This window comes from Oryctolagus cuniculus, unplaced genomic scaffold (assembly GCF_964237555.1).
Source record: "Oryctolagus cuniculus unplaced genomic scaffold, mOryCun1.1 SCAFFOLD_69, whole genome shotgun sequence".
Lineage (NCBI taxonomy): Eukaryota > Metazoa > Chordata > Mammalia > Lagomorpha > Leporidae > Oryctolagus > Oryctolagus cuniculus.
In genome coordinates this window covers 366,548-394,448 of record NW_027208355.1, presented here as the reverse complement: position 1 = coordinate 394,448, position 27,901 = coordinate 366,548, and the positions used below count along the sequence as shown (strand labels likewise).

General features: G+C 40.1%; 1 protein-coding gene across 1 annotated transcript in view; it reads right to left on the bottom strand.

The window, feature by feature from the left end:
* Window positions 1-1,863: 1,863 nt before the first annotated feature.
* LOC103346293 (zinc finger protein 585A) overlaps window positions 1,864-27,901 on the bottom strand; it is a 63,092-nt gene continuing 37,054 nt past the window's right edge. The window contains 9 exon segments of the mRNA XM_070067836.1: window positions 1,864-23,755; window positions 23,757-23,814; window positions 23,817-23,943; window positions 23,945-23,978; window positions 23,980-24,183; window positions 24,185-24,251; window positions 24,254-24,556; window positions 24,559-25,392; window positions 25,395-27,125. Of these exon segments, the coding sequence (XP_069923937.1) occupies window positions 23,566-23,755; window positions 23,757-23,814; window positions 23,817-23,943; window positions 23,945-23,978; window positions 23,980-24,183; window positions 24,185-24,251; window positions 24,254-24,556; window positions 24,559-25,392; window positions 25,395-27,125 (3,548 nt within the window). The 3' untranslated portion in view covers window positions 1,864-23,565.

Sequence of the window (27,901 nt, the reverse complement as noted above, 5' to 3'; positions counted from 1 at the left end):
AAATGGCTAGGACTGGGCCAAGGTGAAGCAAGGAGCCAAAAACTCTATCCAGGTCTCCCAAATGGCTGGTAGTGGTTCAAGTACTTTGTCCTTCTTCTGCTACTTTGCCAGAGTGCATTAACAGGGTGCAGGATCAACACTGGAGCAGCCAGAACTCCAACCAGTGCTCATATGAGATGCCACCATCACAGCTAGCAGTCTAATGCACTATAGCACAACGCTGGCCTCTGAAAATCTTTTTAAAACAGTGTTCTGGAAAGGACATTTACAGAAAGGCAAAGGAAGATGGCTAAGATGATTCTCATGGTCAAGGATTTGGGTTGGAGTTAACAATATGAACACATTTAGTTTTATACATATGTACATACAGATAGTTAAGTATAGGAATATTTATACATACATATATACACAGAGTGGTATACATACATTTCCTTGCTCTGACAGCTGATGGGTCTTGGAAGTAACAACAGCCCAGGAGCACTGAACATACATAGTGCCCAGATCTTGATTTCTAAAGCAATTCTCCAATTACAGAATCCAGGGCTCTTTGGAAAAATGGCTGAGTCTCAGTCAGGCAAGGACATATATAAATATGAGCTTGGGACATCTTACAGTGCCAGAGAATAAAAGATGTGTCCCTAACAAATAAATGACCCCATCATGAGAGAGAATGACAATAGAATCAGATGAAGTTTCTCAATGGCTAAAACTAGAATAACTTAAGTAGTAACACCAATGAAAAAGTATAGAAACTTCAAAATTTCATAGAAAATTGAATTATGATATATTTCTTGGTTCAAAATGTTTAAATTCATGCAAATATTTCTTTTTTCATGATATGCATCTTCTGTGAAATCTTTGAAGGCCCCTACTGGATAATATTCAAAGTATAAAGTCAATATTCCTGGATCAACAGTGACATAAATGAATGGTTGAATAAATAAATAAATGAGGAGATCATTTTTCCAGGCAAAAGAATCCCAAATAAATTCTACCTTCAAGGATATGTGTGTAACTCTCCACTCCTTAAGCATGGGCTATGCATAGTGAACTACTTCAAAAGAGTACAGTATGGAAAAGGGCTTGAGGTAGGCACAGAGTAGCTTCACATTAGAGAAAACTGAGAAACACTACTGCCACCAGGTGTTCCAGATCAACATCAACAGTGATGTCATGTTGATGGTACCTTACTCTTGATGTGATACAATAAAAATGGTGGCCCTCTTCCCAAAAACCCATAGACTCATCTAATCATGAGGAGAAAAAAATCACATGGATCCCCCATCTATAAAGATCCAAGAAAACCATGGGAACCGTCACACAAATCTAAATTTTGGTCCCAACTTACAGAATATTCAAAGCTTTTAAGGAAAAAAAAAGACAAATCTATGTTTCCCAGACCAACTCAAAGTGGAAATAAGCAGAGAATACTTTAAAATGTATTTTGGAAAATCAGCATTACATTGAAATGATGCAGGTTTACCACTTCTTGAAACAAGAAGTTTCTTGAAAGTTTCCCTTTTTGCTCTCTCTTTCTCTCCATCTCCTGATCTCTTTCTCTCTGTCTTTGGATCTCTTTCTTTGCTCTCCTTCTCCCTCTTTTCCTGCCTCATCCCTTCCCTCCAGTCTGTCAGGTTTTTTCCAATAAACTCTTTCCATTATGCCAGAAAAATAAAAATATCCCTTTCATAAAAAGAGCTAGAAGTATCCAAAACAAAATATTAATAAAATAAACGAAATCACGTAAGAAAACATAATAGATTAATAGCAAGCAAGATATAATAAAACATGCAAGAGTGGTTAAGATTCCTGTACAAGTCACCCAGGCAGGTAAAAAACTACAAGAAGAAAATCACATGCTCATTTAGGTAACATGTATAAAAGCATTTAATAAAGTTCAGCATCCAATTAAAAATAACTCTGAGCAAAACAGTCTAACAAACAAAACACAACAACAAAGACAGGGAGTTTTTAATCTAATCAACATAAAGTGGAAGCTACACAAACAACACAAGTATTAGGGTCATTGAAATTTTTCTCCTTTGGGAGTAACCTAGATCCTGATGCCTGCACTATCTCTCTACAACTTTCTACTGCAGGAATAGTGTGTGAAATATAACAGCAAAAAAGAAATTATAAGGTGTGAAGATCAATTTCTGAGCAGTAAAATACAAATATATTGGATTATGTTTATATACAGTGTTATTTCATGAAATACAAAAATAAATAAAACTGATAAATGATTTACTACAAATATCAATATTAAATATATATAGTACTACATACCAGCAAGAAGTTAATAGAAAATAATATTTAAGGACAATAGGCAAATGAGAAAAAAAATTGGCAAAAAGGGGAAAATGATTGATGTTAAATTATGTGATATCTTTAAACAGTCTTTAAATCAATATTTTAAAAAACACAAATGACTCATCAGAGAAATATGTCATATGTAAGTTGAAAAGGAAGGCTCAGATGCCAATAAACAGCTATTAGATTGTGACTAACCTGAAGCAGGGTCCTGCAACCTCTGGGTAGGATCCTCTGAGTGACAGGGACCAGAGAGCAGGAGGGCGCCAAGCAGGAAGCAGAACCAGAGGTGAAAAGCCCTCCCACTGCAGGCAGGGTGGAGCCCTGGAGAATGAAGTTTTGGTACTGAACCCAGGACTCCTCTCTTATTTTTTCCCATCTGGCACATCAGTGCTGTGGAGGATGTTGATTGGTTGCATCCTTTGTGACATTGTATGTGCTCACAGTATCTGAACTGTCCAATCACGTGCAATGGCATAAATGCTACGTAATCATGAAGGATCTTGATGCCATAATTGTTGTCCAGTTCTGTGGCAAAGAGAGGTCCGAGGAGGGGGCTGTGCTGCTGGGAGGTTCATTCCCTCAGAAGCTGTGAGAAGATGAGTGCAGGGCAGCAGTGCAGAGATGGGGCAAGCGGTGAGGACTCTGGAGTCTGTGGCCCCATCTCACTGCCAGCCCAGCACTGCCCTCAGCCCTTCTGTCCACAGGGTCAGAGCTGAGCTGGCACCCAGACTCCAGGAGTCCTGTCCCTTCCTGGCAGGTACTTGTCGGCTCAGGAGCCCAGGAGTCATCTCTGGGCAGCTGTGTGGTGGCAGACTCACGTCTTCCTGGATAGTGCAGTGGGGACCAGGTGGTCGCTAGGGAGAATCCAGGCTGTGAGAATAGGGTTCACGCAGGTGAGGGGCTGTCATATATGGGGTCCTCAGTTCCTCTTTTCTTCCCAGGGTGACCTGATTCCCCAAGATTTCCAAAGGAGTCGGAGCAGGGTCTCAGACCTTAACCTTTACCTCTCAGCATAGCCCTTTCTGGGGTCTGACCTCACTTCACATTGCTGACATGTGTTATAGAGTAGGGAAATCAAAAACAAAGCAGGTTTATTTGGCTCAGGGTTTTTGTTGAAGTGTTAGAGGGGCAGGAGGCCACTGTAATTCGGTACTTGGATGTCATCTTAGCCCTTATACTTTACCTTGACAGGTGATCATCTGTCTTTGAACCTTCCAACTAGAAATTTTAGATAGTCACATTTATGAGTGTTTTAAAACATATTTATGTTCCATGATAACCTTCCTAATACCAATGATTCAAATCTATATTCCTAAGTTTTTTTAAATTTACATATATATTTTTTTCAGACAGCCAGAGTTAGACAGTGAGAGAGAGAGACAAAGAGAAAGGTCTTACTTTTTCCATTGGTTCACCCCACAAAGTGGCTGCTATGGCCAATGCATTCTGGCCAGTGCACTGTGCTGATCCGAAGCCAGGAGCCAGGTGCTTCCTCCTGGTCTCCCATGTGGGTGCAAAGGCCCAAGGACTTGGGCCATCCTCCACTGCACACCTGGGCCACAGCAGAGAGCTGCACTGGAAGAGGAGCAACTGGGACAGAATCCAGCACCCCAACTAGGACTACAACCCTGGGTGCCAGCGCCGCAGGTGGAGGATTAGCCTAGTGAGCCTCAGCACCGGCCAAATTCATAATTTAACAGTCCAATTTTTCAAGATTATCCGAATAAAATTGACAAAAAAAATTGTATATATTCAAAGTCTGAAACCTGATGTTTTGATTCATGAGGGGACTTTTAAAAGTTTATGGAAAATTCAAGTTATCTTTTAAGTCTATTTTTCATAAACTTCTGTATTCTCTTGTACATGTATATTATTTAACGATAGGACAATCAAATTAACAAAATATCACCTTTTATAGCTTGTAAAAAAATTAAGATCTTAAGTTGTGAGTATCTAATACTGTTCACATAGTCAATGTACTGTGCTGTATATTAGGTCTCAAGAAGTTAATTTATCTCCTAATTGCAAACATGTGTCATTCAATTACCATCTTCTCATTTCCTTCATATTCAGACCCTGGCAACCACTATTGTGTTCTGTGCTTCCGTTTGGTTTTCTTAGATTCCTCATGTAAGTAGATTGTGTAGTGTTTATTTTTCTGTGTCTTATTTCAAGCATCCTAATGTCCACATTCATAGCTTTTGGTCCACGTTGTGACAAAATGGCAGAATTTTCTTTTTTAGTATTGATTGTGATTCCATTGTGTGTGTGTATCACTTTTTCTCTATTCATCTATTGACAGACAATGCAGCTATGTTCATACCTTGTTCTTGAGCATAATGTTCACATGAACAGATGTATCTTTGAGATAGTGATTTTAGTTCCTTTGATTACATATCCAGTAGTAGGGATGCTTTTTCATTTGTTATTTGATTTCAAATTTTCTTTTAGACAACTCCATAGTGTTTTCCATTGTGGATGTGACAATTTACATTACCACACACAATTTAATGTGTTCCCTTTCCTCCACATCTGGTTCAATACATTTTATCCTTTTTGCTTTTTTATAATAGACATTTTTACATATGTGAGTTCATAACCATTGTGGCCCTGATTAGCAGTGCTGAGCCCCTTTTCAAATACCTGTTAGCTGCTTGAATAACTTGGTTGAAAAACCTGATCAGATCATTTGTCCATTTTTATTATATTTGCTTTTGAGTTGTATATGTGTTTTGTATTACTCCCGTAAACATTTGAGATTTACTAATATTTTGTCTCATTTATTGTGTTCTTTTTAGTGTTTCCCTTGGTATGCAGACTTCTTTTTTTGCTTTAGTTTGTTGCTGTCCTACTTCCTTATTTTTGTTTTTGTCACCTATGTGTTTGATGTTCTATCTGAATCATTGTTGAGGTCTGGCACAGCCACAGCTATTTTAGACATATGTGAGTAAAATAGTGCATGGGAGTATTATCTTTTCCTCTCTGTTTATCTGTGTATCTATTTTTCTTTCAAACTAGTTAATTAAGGAATTTGTAAGAACTACTTGGAGTAATTGGTACCAAATCAGAGTGAGATTATAGGACTCAATACCTTGTGTTATATACAATGGTGGGCTGACTATAGTCCTCAGTAATCTATTCTTATATTTTATGAGCAAATACAAGAAAGGTGTTCCAGGGCTTTGGTAATGATGTGTAATGTCAAAGAAGGGAAAATGTTGCTTACTCTGATTTCATCAGTACACATTGTATGTGTGGATTAAAATTTCACACTGTAGCCCATACTTATGCATCATTATTTTCAAGAAATAAATTGAAAACATCATCTTATTTGCTGTATAATGTTAAATGATATTAAACATTTAAGTTAGTATCACATCTAATATTATGGTCTTTGGATATAGCTTATCAAGATTAACATAATCTGGAAATAACTGAATTTATATTTTGTCATGCTAAGTGGAGCAATTAGGAGGTAGCACTTTACCTTCAATTGGTGATAAATACATCTTTTACATTGTTTCCCATAAGAAAAATGAAGTATTTCTTTAACTATATGCACAATTAATTTGAATTAGGCAATATCAAATAAGCAATGTGGAATTAAATGTTAGGTTAATTGGGGTGCAACATTTCTTAAATATCATAGTTCTTTCATACTAAACATTGTCCATGAATCATCAGGACCTCCCAGAATTGTATGTTCTTATATTTTGTATTATCCAGTATACAATCCAAGGTTTTTTCTTAAATTTGTTAGTGGTATTTTCACTTTGATGCTACCTTGAATGTTAATGTTAATTGTATTTTCATAACATTCATTGTTAGTATACAGGAACATATTTGATGCTTATATATTTTATATTCTGAACATCACTGAATTTCACTTTGTGTTTTTAGTGAATACTCAGGAAGTCTTTTGCTCTCAAGATATATCTTAGTCATTACAAGTCATGTTTGCTCTTCTGTGTACAACCTGGAGGGTTTTGTTTGTTTGTTTGAATTTCTTTAGCATAGTCCTCTGCTACATGGTTGAATGGAAGTGTTAAAGTATCAGTGCCTGGTTCACATTTTATAAGAATTTACTGCAGATTTTCCATAGGTGTCCTTCTTGTGGTGGAGATTCTCATCAGTTATGGTTAGTTCAGGGTTTTACTCGTAAGCTGAATTTAGTCAGTTTTTCTATATCAGTGAAATTATCAAATCTTGATATTCTTTTATTAGCATAGCTTATTTTATTATATATTTAACCTTAATATTACAATTTTTTTGATTTGAGGGAAGGAGAGAAAAAGAGCGAGTGAGTGAGCTGCTATCTTCTGGTTCACTCACCAAATGTCTACAATGACCAGGTCTGGCCTGGAACTGGAATTGGAGCAAGAGCCAGAGGTGCAAACACAGTCCTTGCCTCCTTGTGGGTTGCAGGGACCCCAGTTCTTGTCCCTTCACCACTGCCTCCCTTGTTTTGCATTGACAAGAAGTCTGGAGTCAGGAGCCAGAGCTGATTATTCAAGCCAAACACTGTCAAATGGGATGTCTGCATCGTAAAAAGAATCTTGACTGAGAGGCCAAGTACCCACTCTTAGCTTCTCTATTCCACTCCTTTGGTCTGTGTTATGCTAATATGATACTTTTTGTTACTTTTCCTTCTGGAATAAGGAAATGTGAGATCTCCAGTTTTGATTTCCTTTGATCTCCTCTCCTCTCTTTTCCTTTTCCTTTTCCTTTTTCTTTTTCTTTTTCTTTTTTTGCAGGTAGAGATATGGACAGTGAGAGACAGAGAGAAAGGTCTTCCTTCTGCTGGTTCACTCCCCAAATGGCCACCATGGCTGGAACTGCACTGATCCAAAGCCAGGTACCAGGTGCCTCTTCCTGGTCTCCCATGCAGGTGCAGGGGCCCAAGCACTTGGGCCATCCTCCACTGCCCTCCCAGGCCACAGCAGAGAGCTGGACTGGAAGAGGAGAGACCAGGACTAGAACCTGGTGCCCATATGGGATGCCAGCACCACAGGCAGATTAATCAATTGAGCCATGGTGCCGGTCCCTTGATCTTTTTTTCAAGAATATTTTGAGTCTTTGGATCCTTTAAGATTCCATATGAATTTTCTCTATAATTTTTAAATTTTTCTGCTAAAAGTAACTATTAGGGTGTTATAAAGAATCAGTTCAATCTATAGCTCACTTAGAATCTTATGATTTCATTTATAAATATAAATATATATGAAATATATAATATATAAATATTTAATTACATATTATATAAAAATATAATATAAATGTATAATACATAGATATATAATAAATATACATATGAAATGTATATAAATGCCACATACAATATATAAATATATATAATGATATATAATATGTATAATATATAAAATTGTATATTATATATAAACTTCATCTATATATATATATATATATAAATCCATGAACACAGGATAAATTTCCATTCATTTGTATGATCATTTATTTGTATAATCCTTTCTAAGTTTCAGTGTTTAGATTTATTTCCTTGGTTAATTTTATTCCTAAGTACTTTATTCCTTTTGATACTATTGAAAATCCAATTGTAATCTTTATTTTCTTTTAATTTATTTTTATTCTAAAAAATATTTTACTTCTATAAGGTGAGCAAACTTCATGTGTTTCATATATACATATTAGGAGCTGAGTGATACTTCCCATTCTACCCTCTCTTCTACCCATGCGTCCAACCTCCTCTTTCCTTCCTTTCTTATTTTTTATTTCAAATTTTACAATGACATACTTTTAGTTTATGGTTTGTTTTTTTTTTTTTTTTTGACAGGCAGAGTGGTCAGTGAGAGAGAGACAGAGAGAAAGGTCTTCCTTTTGCCGTTGGTTCACCCTCCAATGGCCACCATAGCTGGCGCGCTGTGGCCGGCACACCATGCTGATCCGAAGGCAGGTGCCAGTTGCTTCTCCTGGTATCCCATGGGGTGAAGGGCTCAAGCACTTGGGCCATCCTCCACTGCATTCCTGGGCCATAGCATAGGGCTGGCCTGGAAGAGGGGCAACCAGGACAGAATCCGGTGCCCTGACCGGGATTAGAACCTGGTGTGCTGGCACCACAAGGTGGAGGATTAGCCTATTGAGCCACAGCGCTGGCCAGTTTATGTTATAATCCCTAGGTTAACCCTCCAATAAGTAAAGAATTCAACAAATAGTAAGTAGGAAATACCACTGTTTCTCACTGTATAGACAAGGACCATAAAGAAAAATCATATCTCAAAATGCTAATTTCACTCATTTGTAAATATTACATTTTTATACTCTGTATATTAGTTTCAATATATCAGGGAAAACAGAGTATTTGTCTTTTGGGGACTGATTTATTTCACTAAGCATAATGGTTTCCAGTTCCATCCATTTTATTACGGACAGGATTTGATTCTTTTTTATGACTGAGTAGTATTCCATAATGTATGTACATCACATTTTCTTTATCCAGTCATCAGATTATTGACAACTGAGTAGATTCAACATTTTAGCTATTGTGAATTCAGCTGCAGTAAACATGGGGATAGAGAGAACATTTTCATATGCTGTTTTTATTTCCTTTAGTGAAATTCCCAGGAGTGGGATGTCTGGGTCATGTAAAATAAATTGTCGGCCAGCGCCGCGACTCACTAGGATAATCCTCTGCCTTGCAGTGCCAAGACACTCTGGCAAAAAGATCTCTGCGAGTGAGATCCCAGTGGAAAGAACAGGTCTTCAAAGAAGGAGGTACCTTTCTCTGAACGGAGGAGAGAACTTCCACTTTTGACTATGACCTTGTCTAAACAAGACAAGAGTCGGAGAACTCAGAGGGCTTCCATAGCCTTGGAAACTCATGACTGGAGCATAGGGAGATTACTGATGCCATAGACAGGAGATTCAATTGGTAAAGTCAACAACAGGAGTCACTGTGCACTTACTCCTCATGTAGGATCTCTGTCCTTAATGTGCTGTACATTGAGACTTAATGCTATAACGAGTACTCAAACAATATATTTCACTTTGTGTTTCTATGGGGGTGCAAACTGTTGAAATCTTTACTTAATGCATACTAAACTGATCCTCTGTAAAAAAAAAAAAAAAAAAGAAATTATCAATTCCCAACTTGACTCTCACTGAGATTAAACATGACAATAGGTCTGCTCTGATTTCATCATCATTTAAAAAAAATCATCTATTATTTTTCACTTTATGTTTCTGTGTGGGAGCAAACTTTTGAAATCCGTACTTAATGTATACTAAGCTGATCTTCTGTATATTAAGAGAATCGAAAATGAATCTTGATGTGAATGGAAGGGGCGAGGGAGTGGGAAAGGGGAGGGTTGTGGGTGGGAGGGACGGTATGGGGGGGGAAGCCATTGTAATCCATAAGTTATATTTTGGAAATTTATATTCATTAAATAAAAGTTTTAAAAAAAGATAAATTGTCAGATTTCTGAGGAATTTCCATACTGTCTTTTTTAAAAATGATTGTACTACTTTACATTCCCATCGAAAGTGTATTTGAGTACCCTTTACCATACATCCTAGCCAATTTTTTTTTAAATTTTTGTTGATAGCTGTTATAACTGGGATAAATGATGGACTGTTGTAGAATTATTTTTTAAAGATTTATCTATTTATTTCAAAGAGTTACATAGAAGGAGAGGCTGAGAGAATCTCCCATCCAGTGGTTCACTTCCCAAATAGCTGCGATTATCAGGATTTTGCCAGGCCAATGGCATAGATTAGGAACTTCATCTGGACCTCCCACATGGTGCAGAGGTCCAAGGATTGGGTGATCTTCTATTGCTTTCCCAGTTGCATACGCAGGGAGCTGGATCAGAAATGGAACATCCAGCACCCAAACTGCAAATAGGGAGGCTGATAGTGTAGACAGTGGCTTTACATGTTACTCCACGGCACCAAGCTCTCATTGTAGTTTTTATTTGCATTTCCTTGATGGCTAGTGTGTCGCTCCCCCATTCGCGGAGGAACAACACAGGAACCTGCGCTGTTCTTTTGTCTGCTCGGCCCTTCCCGGGTTTCTTGCTGGTTCTTCCCGGGTTGGCTGCCATCTCTCCACCTCCATGGAGGGGCAGGCCCCCCTGCCACTTTCCCCACTTCCGCGGGGGAGCGGCACACTGCTGGCCGGCTCTCTCGGGGGCTGCTCAGGTGTTCCTTCAGATAGATGTTCCTGGTGCATGTTGTCTCTCTCCTCCTTTATAGTCCTCTTCCACCAATCCCAACTCTGCGACCCACACACCGAGCACGCTGCTCTCCTCCAATCAGGAGCAAGATCAGCTCCTGCAGCTCAGTCAATCAAATTGGCGAGAGGCAGCTGTGTAGAAGTTGTTTACTCCTCTCCCAGTGCCATATTGTGGGAGAGCAGACGCATAGAATAAGTCTTAATTCCAGTAACTTAGTCTAGTCCGAGTTGCTCCCCACAATTCCCCCTTTCTTTTTATTTTTTGGCGTTGATACGCGCCTGTCTTCGGTACCCCATGGCACACACTCTGCTCTGCTTGCTAGAGTTGCCCACAGGTGCTTACAAGCCCTACCAATCAGGCAAACCGAATCCGGGTCCTCTCTTCGCCATGTTGTGAGGAGGTTTTTAGGTGCTGATGCGTGCCTGAGTTCGGTGCCCTGCAGCGCATGCTCTGCTCTGCTAGAACTGCCTGCAGGTGCTTACAAGCCCTACCAATCAAGCAAACCAAATCCGAGCCTTCTCATTGCCGTATTGTGGGGAGACTTATTGATGTTGATCCGTGCCTTTCTTCGGTGACCTGCGGTGCATACTGCCTGCAGGTGCTTATCGTCTTACTAATCAGGCAGACCGAATCCAAGCTCTCTCATTGCCGTGTTGTGGGGAGGCCTTATTTTTCTCTATTTCTCTATCTCCGGGCATTCCTATCTCTCCTATTTTACTTCTATCTGCCAGCATTCCTATTTCTCTCATTTTACTTCTATACTTCTGTTTCTCTTATCCCCGTGGCTTCCCGGCGCCCGCCCCGAGGTGGCTTCTCAGCGCCTCGCCCCGTGGTGGCTTCCTGGCTCTGCGCGGTTTCAGCCAGCGCTTGTCTTATCTGCGCAGCTTCCCTGCTTCACGCGCGCTCCGCGGTCTCTGTGCCCCTTCGCGCCCGCACCACGGCCCCGCGCCAGCCCCGCACTTCCTATCTACTCATGCCCCATGCGCTCTCCCCGCTCATGCCCCGCGCGCTCTCTCTGCGTGCGGCAGCTTACGCGAATCACACAGCCTAGCTCACGTTTCCACTTCTCGGTTTTCAGTCTAAGTTCCCCGGGCTAATCTGACGAAATGCAACCTAGCTTACGTCTCTGCTCCCGGTTTGGCTTCCCGTCTTTTGCTCCCCAGGCTAATCGGACGGATTCCAACCTAGCTTACGTCTCTGCTTCTGGTATTAGATTTTCGCCTTTTGTTCCCCGGGCTGACTTTGTTCCCCTAGCTTACGTCTCCACCTCAGCCTGCCCCCGCGGCTTCATTTTCCCTAACATTTTTCTCTACCCGGTATGTTTCCTAACTTTTCTTCCAACAATATTCTCCTCTCATTTCTCCTGGCTTCTCCCCACAGTCCGTATCCAAGTCTGTTTGTTCTAGCTTTCACTTTCGCTTTTAATCTCCTAGCTTCCCTGCCATAGTCCGCATCCGAGTCTATGTTTCCTCCAGCTTTCACTTTCGCTTTCAATCCTAACTTCTTCCAGCACTTTTTCCATCCGGCTTTCACTAGGCTCTTCCTTAGTCTTTCTCTTGTGAAGGTATACATTCTGAATTGGGATGTGGCTGCAGTAATCAGATTGTGTTATTAATAAATATTGCTTTAGGAAAACTTCTTATCATACCCCAAGTGCATAGAAGATGAGCCAGGAGCAACATCACTACCAGGAGCAACTTGAAATTTGGCTTCCCAAAATACATATATCACATGATACTTATCTCACTTGTTTCCGCTTGCTTGCTATTCTTTTACAGTGATTGGTCTGGCTGTGCATTCCTAATTGTTATGTTACTAGTTGAATACTAGATTAAATAATAAAAAGCACTGGTTGGAGCTATCCAGCAACTCTCTCCAAATGAAGATGGCTGTGCCTCAGCTCATCATTTGAAACTCCACAGCCACCAGCTGTCAGAGGCCAGACTTCTTTGAAATTGGCAGATAAATCTCTCAACATCACACAGCTCCAAGAATCACAATACACTTCTCCTTACAGAGCTCCTATCCATCTGCTCAGAGGCATAGACAGCCTTAGAGACAGGTGGATGACAGGTGCTAGACACCCGGAAGGGTGACTTATCCAATAGAAGTGTCAGAGAGCTAAACAGGAAGAGGCCATGTCTCACCTCCCTTGTCCACAAAGAGGCAGCTTCTCACCCAATTGGCATTGGGTAGCCTCCACTAAAACTGCCACACTCACAGGATTCATCTGTTTAGTGCATTCATTGCAGGCCTCATTGCCCACTACTGAGGTCAGTGCTGACTGCCTAAAGACCCATGATCCAAACACAGACACACAAATTGCACATGCCCACTCACCCCATAAAGTCATATTAAGGAATGGGAGAAATTTACACAGTCTCAGCACACAATAGGCAGCACTGAGGGATCAACTGTCATAAGTCTCAGCAGAAGATAGTAGAGATCAGGGCCACACACATGGGGATGGCTGTCCCCATATCAGCAGGACACAAAAAGTGCAATTCCCACATACCTGGATCCAGAATCCTCCCACTCTTCCAAGGGTGCCTTCTGCCTAAAGAATGAACACCAGTTTAGTCAGATGCTGGACACACTGGTGGCCTCTAACTGCTACAGAACATGGAGGGAGAGGCGGTGGACAACAGTGGCATGATGGAGCTCTGCCAGCCCTGTTACAGTTAAGTTCCCCCTGTCAAGAGCATCCAGGCTCAGCATCCTCAAACCCTCACTACCCACAAATAATCTAAAACTGCTATTGCTGGCTATTCTTGATTTTTCCAAGCCATGATTGAAGAAGACATGTCTGTACCAAGTGTGCTATAGACCCAGATGAGCCACTGTTGTCACCTATTGAACAAGGTACCAAGTCCCCATAAACCTCCACCTCCTGCCAGTCATTTTCCACCAGCATAATTTTGTAACAACTTTCAAGCCTTCTCATTTTGTGTTAAAGTTAGTATAATGAATACCCACTCAAATCTAATGCAAATTGCCAAGTGCCTCATACTGTGTCAAACACTGCAATGACCAGAACATGAGAGTACCAGACATGACAAGCCTCAGCACTAAAGATACACAATGGGCCCCTGTTCTGATCCTCCCTGCTACTATAGGTGCAGGGCAACAGAGTTCTGGTACTTGGAGAGGGGTGTGGCAGGCTAAGTGCCACCTGCCTCGGATCATAATTCTGGTCTCAGTTAACATAGACCTTGCTTGCCACTTCCAGAAACTGAGTAGCATTCATGCCTGCAAAGCCCTTGAGTTTCTGGAGCTTTTGATGAATGTCAGGGGGGCACTTTGAGCACAACAGTGCTGCTGACCTTCTGTTCATTTTCTGGGGCTTCAGGGTTGAAAGGGGAATAAATCTGAATGCCTCAACTAGCCACTCATAAAAATCTCCTGGTGCCTCATTAATCTTCTGGATGGCAGTTATAATTTTGGCTGTGTGGTGAGCTTTCTGGATGCCACCCAGAGACCCCTCAAGAGTATCTCTCAGTAGTGGTCTAGGAGGGCTCTTTCTTCTGGCTGGTAAACTTTCCAGTATGGAGCCTGGCTAGGAACAACCTGGGGGACCTATGTGTCAGGATGGAATGTCCAAGCTGGGTACTGTTTTTGAGTCCATTTGTGGGCCTTGAGAATTCTCCATCTCTCTTCAGTATTGAACAGGGTCGGGGGTGTTGGTGACAGTCTCTCTATGTTAGATGATGGGTTTGGAAAATGGTCTCAAATAAAATTAAAGTGCCTGCAGTTACTCCAAGGAAGAGGGTATATGATGTTTCCAATTTAAAAGGTTGGTAGTAGATCATGACAACTGCTGGCTGAACATTGCCATCGCTTCAATGACAGGGGTTGCCCTTGTCTTTCTCAATGGTATCTGCAGGGCTAGTAGTAGAAGGTTTTTCTGTGATGCCCAGAGACATTGATTTACTGGGAGTTGGGAGACATGGAGCCATAGGAGGTAGAATTGCTTCGGACAGATCCAGGGGTGGCTAGGTGTCCACAAGCCCTGCTAGTGGAGCATGGATACTGAAATTGGTAAGAGTGTGGCAGGACTGTGTCCTCCACTGTTTTGCCCTGGAAAATCTTTGGTGAGGGTTTTCCTAGAGTCAGAGTGAGAAAGTTTTGGATCCCAGACCAAAAGAAGCCATGGACAGCCATGATTTGATCTAGGGAAATTGATATGGGTATCTGAGATGTTCTGTAAGGACTCTTCAGCCTATTTGATCTATGGCAACATGTTTCATTCCTTCTGAGGGCCAGCCAATACTGAAAGTGGGTCACTCAAACCTACACAAGGTTCTAAGTGTAACACAGATTGGTTTGATTCCATAATCCTCACAAAACTTGTTTTAAAATGTTTTAACATGTCTAACACAGAAAGGGACCCATCCATTATGCAACCATACTATGATTGTAGACACAGGATAAACAAGGGAGTTGTGCCTCCAATAAAGATCAGCCAGATGCCTATTTGAGCACATTCTTTATTGGAATTTAGGTGATAATTCACTGTAGCAATGTCAGAATGTGACTCCAACTACCCTTGACCATATGAGGATCACCAGAGAACTTCAGTTTCTGGCCCACTCATAGCTCATAGTTTCTGCTGGGGACAACAGATTCAAACTGCCAATGCATTCAAAAGCAGCCATACATTCAAACACCTTTCAGAGGGTAAAACATTCCCTCCACCTAAAGGTGAGTCCTATCTTGAAACCTAAAATAAATATTTCTTGGAGAGTCTGCCATCCACCCATAGGGTCAGGCATGTCTTAGACTCTGGTTACAGGTGATTCTTATCTCATTTGGTGTTTCCAGGTCCAACTGCCCCAAGTCTCTGTGAGTCTGAATGAGCAGCAGTGGCCAGAGTGACAGCAAGTTTTTGCATAGGGAGGATTCTCTCCAAAAGTATTGGAAATGGTGTCTAGCCATCTGTCCTGCAGTGGTCACCTCTGATCCATTTGTCCCCTGTACAAATGGCACAATGGGCCAGCTCATTCACCTTCCTGGTCAGGAAACCAAATGTTACAGAAAAGAGACCAAAGAAAACCAAGTCACACATGAGATATTCAGAAGAAAGACACAGAACTTATTACATGTGCAAACTTGACTGGAATCCTGTCCCAAGTGAACCCTGACTCCTAGCTCTACTTTGTTTTTACATCATAAAATCAGAAAATTGCAGTAATAGGGTTATTCCTTGAGGCACCTAAGCATATGTAGATAACCATCTCAAGCACATAGCTTAGCTGTCTGCAAAAGCAATCTCTTGTGGGAATTGCTGACATGTATTATTGAACAGCAAAACAAACAAAAAATTCTAAAAAGCCACTGAGCAGTCTTTGGCCACATCCTGTCTTAGACGATAGTGGTGGGTAATGGGAGCTCCAACCCTATAACAGGAATCATACCCTATTAATGCTAACATATAGGAGTCTTGCAGAAAAAAAAGAAACCTCTGATTGCAATTAACCTTACCAGGGTACAGCCAAAACAAAGCCTCCAGCAAGATGTTTGAGAAAGGCAGCAACTTTTACCTCACATTGACATGAGTTCTCCCATATATACTGAATAAGAGGATGTGTTGTGTTGGTCCCCTCCACTGATAATAGTCTGAGGGCGTGTAGGTACTGGAGGTAGATTCATATAACTAGTGGAAAAAAAAAAGTAAAGGTGTATGTAGGTCAGAATTTTGAAAGGGATGTGATCCACCAGTTGTAGAATATGAACTGTCAATGGTGTGTCCTAAGAATATGATAAGGTCACATGTTTTGTGTCCCCGTGAAGAACCCTGCTTCTCCATGAGTGATGCAGACAGTGGGTGTGGAGGTAGTGACTAGATCTCATGGGGCAGACTAGGAACAAAGCCTACATTGGACCAAGGATTGTTTCCAGTTATGGTCCATGCTGTCCCCACATTTTTGTGATGATTCCATCTCTCAGCAGTGTGTAACTAGTTAATTTGAGGCCTCACTGAGCAGGAGGGGAGATCCAACAGGCTCAGAGAGGCAGTCCAGAATCATGAATTAGGAAGTGATAGAGCTGAGTGACATGAGTGACTTTATTGGCACTTGTGATTATAGCCAGGATTACATGGTAAACCCAAGCTAACATATTTCAAAGTCTTCAACATAAGCACATATGTAAAATTTTTCAAACATAATATTCATAGTTTCCATGATAAAAACACATATTTAGGTGAGAGCTTAGCAATATTGTGGAAATTGAGTTCTGAGTGAAGAAAATACAGAGGCACATGAGGAATTTCTTTGGAGAGTGGTCCAGAGAAGATGAAGGTGATTTTCATACCCGGCTGGCTATTGCTCCAGGAGAAGATACCACCTCCTCTTTACCCAAACTTATAGGTGACTAGAAAGCACAGGGTACCACCTCCATGTTCTGGGTAAAGAGAAATATTTCCTGGAGAAGGGGTCATCTGATTGACAGGTAGATGGATATAGGAGCATGGAATGGGTAAAGTGTGGCTTCCAGATCATGAACTTAAACTATGTAACTTACCCTATATCAACATCACTCGTTTGCACTACAATAATGTTTTTTATCTTTTATTTAATGAATATAAATTTCCAAAGTACGACTCATGGGTTACAATGGCTTCCCCCCCTTACCGTCCCTCCCACCCACAACCCTCCCCTTTCCCACTCACTCTCCCCTTCCATTCACATCAAGATTCATTTTCGATAATCTTAATATACAGAAGATCAGCTTAGTATACATTAAGTACGGATTTCAACAGTTTGCTCCCACACAGAAACATAAAGTGAAAAATAATAGATGATTTTTTAAATGATGATGAAATCAGATCAGACCTATTGTCATGTTTAATCCCAGTGAGAGTCAAGTCGATAATTGATAATTACTTTTCTTTTTTTTTTACAGAAGATCAGTTTAGTATACATTAAGTAAAGATTTCAACCGTTTGCACCCCCATAGAAACACAAAGTGAAATATACTGTTTGAGTACTCATTATAGCATTAAATCTCAATGTACAGCACATTATGGACAGAGATCCTACATGAGGAGTAAGTGCACCGTGACTCCTGCTGTTGACTTTACAAATTGACACTCCTGTTTATGGCATCAGTAATCTCCCTATGCACCAGTCATGAGTTTCCAAGGCTATGGAAGCCCCTTGAGTTCTCCGACTCTTATCTTGTTTAGACAAGGTCATAGTCAAAGTGGAGGTTCTCACCTCCGTTCAGAGAAAGGTACCTCCTTCTTTGAAGACCTGTTCTTTCCACTGGGATCTCACTCACAGAGATCTTTTTGCCAGAGTGTCTTGGCTTTCCATGCCTGAAATACTCTCATGGGCTTTTCAGCCAGATCCGAATGCCTTTAGGGCTGATTCTCAGGCCAGAGTGCTATTTAGTACATCCGCCATTCTATGAGTCGGCTGTGTATCTCACTTCCCATGTTGGATCACTCTCCCCTTTATTTATTCTATCGGTTAGTGTTAGCAGGTACTAGACTTGTTTATGTGCTCCCTTTGACTCTTAGTCCTTTCATTATGATCAATTGTGAACTGAAATTGATCACTTGGAATAGTGAGATGGCATTGGTACATGCCACCTTGATGGGATTGAATTGGAATCCCCTGGTATGTTTCTAACTCTACCAATTGGGGCAAATCAGCTTGAGCATGTCCCAAATTATACATCTCTTCCCTCTCTTATTCCCACTCTTATGTTTAACAGGGATCACATTTCAGTTTAATTTCAACACTTAAGAATAACTGTGTATTAATTACAGAATTAAACCAGTCATATTAAGTAGAACAGACAAAAAAAAATACTAAGAGAGATAATGTATTAAGTTGTTCATTAACAGGGCTATGCTGATCAAGTCACCATTTCTCATAGTGTCCATTTCACTTCAGGAGGTTTCCTTTTTGGTGTTCAGTCAGTTGTCACCGAACAGGGAGAACATATGGTATTTGTCCCTTTGGGACTGGCTTACTTCACGCAGCATGATGTGTTCCAGATTCCTCCATTTTGTTGCAAATGACTGGATTTCATTGTTTCTTACTGTGGTATAGTATTCTAAAGAATACATATCGCATAATTTCTTTATCCAGTCTACCGTTGATGGGCATTTAGGTTGGTTCCAGGTCTTAGCTATTGTGAATTGTGCTGCAATAAACATTAGGGTGCAGACCGCTTTTTTGTTTGTCAATTTAAACTCCTTTGGGTAAATTCCAAGGAGTGGGATGGCTGGGTCGAACGGTAGGGTTATATTCAGGTTTCTGAAGAATCTCCAGACTGACTTCAATAGTGGCTTGACCAGTTTGCATTCCCACCAACAGTGGGTTAGTGTCCCTTTTTCCCCACATCCGCGCCAGCATCTGTTGTTGGTAGATTTCTGTATGTGAGCCATTCTAACCGGGGTGAGGTGATATTATATCCTGCCAAGCTCTCATTTGTGAATGAAGGTGAAATAAAGACCTTTCATAGCAAACAGAAACTGAAAGACTTTGTGGCCACTCGTCTGGCCCTGCAAAAGATACATAAAGATGTGCTACACTCAGAAACACAGAAAAACGGCCATCAATATGAAAGAAGGGAAAGGAAGAACACCTACCAGTAAAAGAGCATGGGAAGCTCAAAGCATATACTAGAAAATATTTCCGGGAAAATGGCAGGGCAAAGTCACTACGTATCAATAGTCACATTGAACATTAGTGGTCTGCATTCTTCAGTTAAAAGACCGTTTGGCTGACTGGCTCAAAGAACACAACCCAACTATTTGTTGCCTACAAGAAACACATCTCTCTAACAAAGAGGCATGCAGACTGAAAGTGAAAGGTTGGAAAAAGATATTCCATGCCAACAGAAACCAAAAAAAAAAAAGCAGGTGTAGCCATATTAATATCAGACAAAATAAACTTTAATACAAAAACCGTTAAAAGAGACAAAGAGGGACACTATATAATGATTAAGGGTTCAATTCAACAGGAAGATGTAACTGTTATAAATGTATATGCACCTAATTACAGGGCACCGGTCTATTTAAAAGATATGTTAAGGGACTTAAAGGGAGATTTAGATTCCAATACAATAGTACTGGGGGACTTCAATACTCCACTCTCAGAAATAGACAGATCATCCGGACAGAAGATCAACAAGGAAACAGCAGATTTAATTGACACTATTGCCCAAATGGATCTAACAGATATCTACAGAACTTTCAACCCTACATCTACAGACTTAACATTCTTCTCAGCAGTGCATGGAACCTTCTCTAGGATTGATCACATACTAGGCCATAAAGCAAGTCTCAGCAAATTTAAAAGAATTAGAATCATACCATGCAGCTTCTCAGACCACAGCGGAATGAAGCTGGAAATTAGCAACTCAGGAAACCCCAGAAAGTATGCAAACACATGGAGACTGAACAACATGCTCCTGAATGAACACTGGGTCATTCAAGAAATCAAAAGAGAAATCAAAAACTTTCTGGAAGTAAATGAAGACAACAACACAACATATCAAAACTTATGGGATTCGGCAAAAGCAGTATTGAGAGGTAAATTTATAGCAATAGGGGCCTATATCAAGAAATTGGAAAGGTACCAAATAAATGAGCTTTCAGCGCGTCTCAAGGACCTAGAAAAACTGCAGCAAACCAAACCCAAATCTAGTAGGAGAAGAGAAATAATTAAAACCTGAGAAGAAATTAACAGGATTGAATCCAAAAAAAAAAAAACACTACAAAACATCAGCCAAGCGAGAAGCTGGTTTTTTGAAAAAATAAACAAAATTGACACCCCATTGGCCCAACTAACTAAAAAAAGAAAAGACCCAAATCAATAAAATCAGAGATGAAAAAGGAAACATAACAACAGACACCACAGAAATAAAAAGAATCATCAGAAATTACTACAAGGACCTGTATTCCAGCAAACAGGAAAACCTATCAGAAATGGATAGATTCCTGGACACACGCAATCTACCAAAATTGAACCATGAAGACATCGAAAACCTAAATAGACCCATAACTGAAACAGAAATTGAAACAGTAATAAAGGCCCTCCCAACAAAGAAAAGCCCAGGACCAGATGGATTCACTGCTGAATTCTACCAGACATTTAAAGAAGAACTAATCCCATTTCTTCTCAAACTATTCAGAACAATTGAAAAAGAGGGAATCCTCCCAAATTCTTTCTATGAAGCCAGCATCACCTTAATCCCTAAGCCAGAGAAAGAAGCAGCACTGAAAGAAAATTACAGACCAATATCCCTGATGAACATAGACGCAAAAATCCTCAATAAAATTCTGGCCAATAGAGTACAACAACACATCAGAAAAATCATCCACCCAGACCAAGTGGGATTCATCCCTGGTATGCAGGGATGGTTCAACATTCGCAAATCAATCAATGTGATTCACCACATTAACAGACTGCAGAAGAAAAACCATATGATTATCTCAATTGATGCAGAGAAAGCATTTGATAAAATTCAACACCCTTTCATGATGAAAACTCTAAGCAAATTGGGTATAGAAGGAACATTCCTCAATATAATCAAAGCAATTTATAAAAAACCCACAGCCAGCATCCTATTGAATGGGGAAAAGTTGGAAGCATTTCCACTGAAATCTGGCACCAGGCAGGGATGCCCACTCTCACCACTGCTATTTAACATAGTTCTGGAAGTTTTAGCCAGAGCCATCAGACAAGAAAGAGAAATCAAAGGAATACAAATCAAGAAGGAAGAAGTCAAACTATCCCTCTTTGCAGACGATATGATTCTGTACTTAGAGGATCCAAAGAACTCTACTAAGAGATTAAGATGGCATTTCAAAAAACTGTTGAAATAACTGTTGTATCAACTGCTGCAATTGTTGAATATTTGTCAGCAAACTTTATACATGAAAACACAGTTCATTTGTCTGGTTCCATTCATAATAATGGGAAACTAAAAAAGGAAGGTAGTATAAGAGAAAGAATCTCTCAAGAATGGTTAACCAGTCTTCATGGCAATTCATCACACTTGCTGAGGTGTGATTCCAAAAAAACAATTCCTTCAGACACTTCACAGTTTCAGAGACTTTTCTGTAAATGTAATCTTGTTTTCTGGAAATTTGCTTTACAGTAAAGGTACTCCGAATTCCATTACATTCATATGCTTATTGCTTTGTGTGAGTTATCAGTTTACCATCTAGAGGTGACTGGTCACACAAAACTTTTCTTTTTTTACAAGTTTTCTCACTTCTGAGCCTCTTCATGTGAATAGAAGACTGACTTATAGCAGAAGGATTTTTTTCACATTCATTACATTGATTTTTCTCTTTATGAATTCTCTGAAGTCTGTTGATGTCTAATTTCTGGCTAATGGAATGCTCATACTTACAGCATTCAAAAAATATGACCTGTTGTGAATTCTATATTCATACAAGCCTGAATTCCCAGAAAATGTCTTCCACATTCATTACACTAGACAGGGATGCCGACTTTCACCATTGCTATTCAATATAGTACTGGAAGTTATAGCCAAACCCATTGGGCAAGAAGAAATTAAAGGGATACAAATTGGGAAGGAAGAAGTCAACTATCCCTCTTTGCAGATGATATGATTCTTTATTTAGGGGATCCAAAGAACTCTACTAGACTAATGGAACTCATAGAAGAGTTTGGCAAAGTAGCAGGTAATAAAATCCATGCACAAAAATCAACAGCATTTATGTACACAGGCAATACCATAGCTGAGAAAGAACTGCTAAGATCAATCCCATTCACAATAGCTACAAAAACAAATACCTGGGAATAAACTTGACCAAGGATGTCAAAGATCTCTATGATAAGAATTACAAAACCTTAAAGAAATAGAAGAGGATACCAAAAAATGGAAAAATCTTCCATGCTCATGGATTGGAAGAATCAATATCATCAAAATGCCCATTATGCCAAAAGCAATTTATAGATTCAATGCAATTCCAATCAGGATACCAAAGACATTCTTCTCAGATCTGGAAAAATGATGCTGAAATTCATATGGAGGCACAGGAGACCTCGAATAGCTAAAGCAATCTTGTACAACAAAAACAAAGCTGGAGGCATCACAATACCAGATTTCAGGACATACTACAGGGAAGGGAAACTCTTCCACATGCAATATATACATTCTCTCTCTCTCTCTCTCTCTCTCTCTCTCCCTCCCTCTCTCACTCTTTCTTTCTATGACAGATAGAGTTAGAGAGACAGAGAAAAACATCTTTCTTACATTGGTTCTCCCCCAAATAGCTGCTGCAGCTGGAATTATGCCGATCCAAAGCCAGGAGCCAGGTGCTTCCTCCTGGTTTCCCATGCTGGTGCAGGGGCCCAAGGACTTGAGCCATCCTTCACTGCCTTCCCGGGCCACAGCAGAGACCTGGACTGGAAGGAGTGACCAGTACTAGAACCCGGTGCCCATATGAAATGCCGGTACCACAGGGGGGTGATTAACCAAATGAGCCACAGAGCCAATCCCTTATTATATTCTCAAAGTCTCTCCCCGTTCAAATTAGATGATGGATTATGAGGTATGACCTATGACAAAAAGCTTTCCCACATTTATTTCATTCATAAGATCTCCACTTTGTGAATTCTGATGTTGTAAGCTGAGATTTTGGCAGACCTTTCCAACTCTCATTACATTCATAAGAATTCTCCCCCATGTGAATTCTCTGATGTCTTGTGGGGTACGACTTCTAAGTAAAGGCTTTTCCACAAGATTACTTTCAAAGGTTTTTTTCCCTGTATGAATTTGATGATGTGTAATGTGGGCTAAGTTATGGTAAAAGACTTTGAGTCATTACATTCATAAGATTTTCCCCATGTGAATTCTGTTATGCTTGATGAGGTATAATTGGCACCAAAGGCATATCCACACTGATTATAATCTTATTGTTCTCCTCTTAATGGATTCTGTTATTTAATGAAAAGGAACTTGCACAAAAAGGCAATTGTGTGGAAAATTCCCTGTTAATTCTGTGATGTTTTATTAGTTTAAAATTATAACAAAAGGCTTTCTACTATCATTATTCATGACATTTCTCCCCATGTGAATTCTCTGATGCTTTGTGATGTTTATCATATGAACAGAGGCTTCTGCAGTCATTGCCATCATGAAGTTTCTCTCCTGTGACTTCTTTGATATTCATTGAGCTCTGAACTGCATAGAAATTTGCAAAGAAAACTTTTCCACAGTCATTACATTCATAAGGTTTCTCCTGTATGGCTTCTCTAATTATTTACAAGGCTTGACTTTTGGCCAAAGGCTTTTCCAAGTCATTGCATTCAGAAGGTTTATCCCCTGTGTGACTTCTCTGATGCCTTTTGAGGTTTGACTTATGGGTAAAGACTTTCCAGTCTTTACATTCATCAGGCTTTTCCCCTGTGTGAATTCTCTGATGTGGGTGCTAGAGCTGACTTACTCAGAAAGGCTTTTCCAGTCATTACATTCATAATCTTTCTACACTGTGTGAATTCTCTGATGACTTATGAGGCTTGATTTGTGACCAAATGGTTTCCCACAGTCATTGTATTCATAGGGTTTCTCCCCTGTGTTACTCCTCTGATGTAGGATGAGAGATGACTTCTTCAGAAAGGCTTTTCCACAGTCATTATATTCATAAGGTTTCTCTCCTGTGTGAATTATCGTGTTTTATGAGGTGTGACTTCCGGCCAAAGGTTTTTCCACAGTCATTACATTCATAAGGTTTCTGCCTGTGTGAATTCTCTGATGATTTATGAGGTATGCCTTCTTGCCAAAGGCTTTCCCACACTCACTGCAATCATAAGGTTTCTCTCCTGTGTGAATTTTCTGATGAGTTATGAGGTTTGGCTTGTGACTAAAGGCTTTACCACAGTCATTGCATTCATAAGGTTTTTCCCCCGTGTGAATTCTCTGATGTAGGATGAAATGTGACTTCCACATAAAGGATTTTCCACAGTCATTACATTCATAAGGCTTATCCCCTGTATGAATTCTCTGATGATTTATGAAATGGGACTTCCGGCCAAAGCCTTTCCACAGTCATTACATTCATAAGGTTTCTCCCCTGTGTGAATGCCCTGATGATTTGTGAGGGTTGATTTACGGTGAAAGGCTTTTCCACAGTCACTGCATTCGTAAGGTTTCTCCCCTGTGTGAATTTTCTGATGCGTTATGAGGTGTGACTTCTGGCCAAAGGCTTTGCCACACTCATTGCATTCATAAGGTTTCTCTCCCGTGTGAATTTTCTGATGAGTTATGAGGTTTGGCTTGTGGCCAAAGGCTTTACCACAGTCACTGCATTCATAAGGTTTTTCCCCCATGTGAATTCTCTGATGTAGGATGAGACGTGACTTCCACATAAAGGATTTTCCACAGTCATTACATTCATAAGGCTTATCCCCTGTATGAATTCTCTGATGATTTATGAAATGGGACTTCTGGCCAAAGGTTTTTCCACAGTCATTACATTCATAAGGTTTCTCCCCTGTGTGAATTCTCTGATGATTTGTGAGGGTTGATTTACAGCGAAAGGCTTTTCCACAGTCACTGCATTCATAAGGTTTCTCCCCTGTGTGAATTTTCTGATGCATTATGAGGTGTGACTTCTGGCCAAAGGCTTTCCCACACTCATGGCATTCATGAGGTTTCTCTCCTGTGTGAATTTTCTGATGAGTTATGAGGTTTGGCTTGTGACTAAAGGCTTTACCACAGTCATTGCATTCATAAGGTTTTTCCCCCGTGTGAATTCTCTGATGTAGGATGAAATGTGACTTCCACATAAAGGATTTTCCACAGTCATTACATTCATAAGGCTTATCCCCTGTATGAATTCTCTGATGATTTATGAAATGGGACTTCCGGCCAAAGCCTTTCCACAGTCATTACATTCATAAGGTTTCTCCCCTGTGTGAATGCCCTGATGATTTGTGAGGGTTGATTTACGGTGAAAGGCTTTTCCACAGTCACTGCATTCGTAAGGTTTCTCCCCTGTGTGAATTTTCTGATGCATTATGAGGTGTGACTTCTGGCCAAAGGCTTTCCCACACTCATGGCATTCATGAGGTTTCTCTCCTGTGTGAATTTTCTGATGAGTTATGAGGTTTGGCTTGTGGCTAAAGGCTTTACCACAGTCATTGCATTCATAAGGTTTTTCCCCCGTGTGAATTCTCTGATGTAGGATGAAATGTGACTTCCACATAAAGGATTTTCCACAGTCATTACATTCATAAGGCTTATCCCCTGTGTGAATTCTCTGATGATTTATGAAATGGGACTTCTGGCCAAAGGCTTTTCCACAGTCATTACATTCATAAGGTTTTTCCCCCATGTGAATTCTCTGATGTAGGATGAGATGTGACTTCCACATAAAGGTTCTTCCACAGTCATTACATTCATAAGGCTTATCCCCTGTGTGAATTCTCTGGTGATTTATGAGGTGTGACTTCTTCCCAAAGGTTCTTCCACAGTCATTACATTCATAAGGTTTCTCCCCTGTGTGAATTTTCTGATGAGTTATGAGGTGTGACTTCTGGCCAAAAGCTTTCCCACACTCATGGCATTCATAAGGTTTCTCTCCTGTGTGAATTTTCTGATGAGTTATGAGGTTTGGCTTCTGGCTACAGGCTTTTCCACAGTCACTGCATTCATAAGGTTTCTCTCTCGTGTGAATTCTCTGGTGATTTATGAGGTGTGACTCAAGGCCAAAAGCTTTTCCACAGTTATTACATTCATAAAGTTTATTCCCTGTGTTAATTATCTGATGCTTTATGATGTGTGACTTCTGGCCAAAGGATTTTCCACAGTCATTACATTCATAAGGTTTCTCACCTGAGTGAATTCTCTGATGATTTATGAGTTGTGACTTCTGGTAAGTGGCTTCTCCATGTTGATTAAACACATGAGAGTTTTCCACTATGTGAGTACCGTAATGAATTGCATGGCAGAATTTATAACTGAATGATTTTCCACAAGGCTTACATGCATAGGGTTTCTTCCCTATATGTGGTCTATGATTTATTTTAAGAGGTGATTGATCAATGACAGGTTCCAAAGAACTACTATATTCATAAACTTTCTCTCTTCTGGGACTTTGTTGATGCATACTGAGGTTAGAATTTTTAAGGAAATCTTGTTCTATTTGAGTTGTCTTGCCAATGGTGGCAGTTGATTTCTTACTTTCTACCATAAAATGCCTCTCAGATTTACAAAATATATTTTTCCTTTTGAAGACTTTCCCTTTTCCGATTGGTTCAAATGCCTGTTGCACAGTCTGATTTTTGTGCTGTTGATTAAGAGCCTCACAGATCTGGAGAGCATTCCCAGGCACATTAGTAGCAACAAATTTTTCTCCAGTTTGTAGCTGAACAGGCCCACAGTGCGGATACACATTGTGACATACATTGCGTTCTTCAGGTTTCATTCCTGAATAGATTCTCTTTTTGATACTCAGTTTTGGAATATGGTTTGAACTTAAATGAAGTGTTTTTCTTAATTCAATTATCTTGGGAGTTGATGTCTTATTGTTTTTCATAACATTCTGATTCAGATTTTTGTCCTGACTTTTCTGTTTTTTCCTAATCAGGTCACCCCTTTTCATGGCAACTGAAGTGAGAAAAAAAACAGTGCTGTCAATAAATCAAACAATTCTTTTTCCTGGCATACTCATGTAAAAGGAATGAAGTTACTTGTATTTAACAGGGATAGAATTAACAAAATGAATACAAGTCATTGCTTCGAATGTCTGCATCCAAAAACAGTGCCAATTTAAGCCCAGGATACTCTGCTTCAAATACAGCTCTCTACTAATGTATACCAGGGGGCAGGAGATAATGGCTCTTGTGCTTGGGACCCTGTGATACATCAGATTGGAATAGTTGGAATGCCAGGCTTCTGGCTTCAAATTAGTCAGACCTAACTGTTGCAGGTATCTGGGGAGGCAGCTAATAGGAAATCTCTTTCTCACTGTTTCTCCTCTCACTGACTTTCTGCCTTTCACAAAGGTGAAACAACTATATAAGATTTTAAAGAAAGGACATATGTTTGGTAAAAATAATCACCTATTGCCAAGAAATCAATTTTTCCTTGTCCTATTCATTCCAGTTCATTTTTATAAAATTGTCTGTTTTGTACTTCTCTGATATTTCAAACATCAATATGGGAAACTTTTACTGGATCATTTTCTTGCAGGTGGAGAAGAGTTTAATGTGTCTGTATTCCAAGCAGGATCACATTTAAAGGACAAGATTTGCATCTGTGGTTGTCTCATGTTCTGTCTTCCCAGGGAAACAGCATTTGTGGGATTTTTCTAATGAAAAACTGTTTTATCTGCACTCTATTACAGTTTCTGATATTTCTAAGGCAACCTGATATCCTCAGCC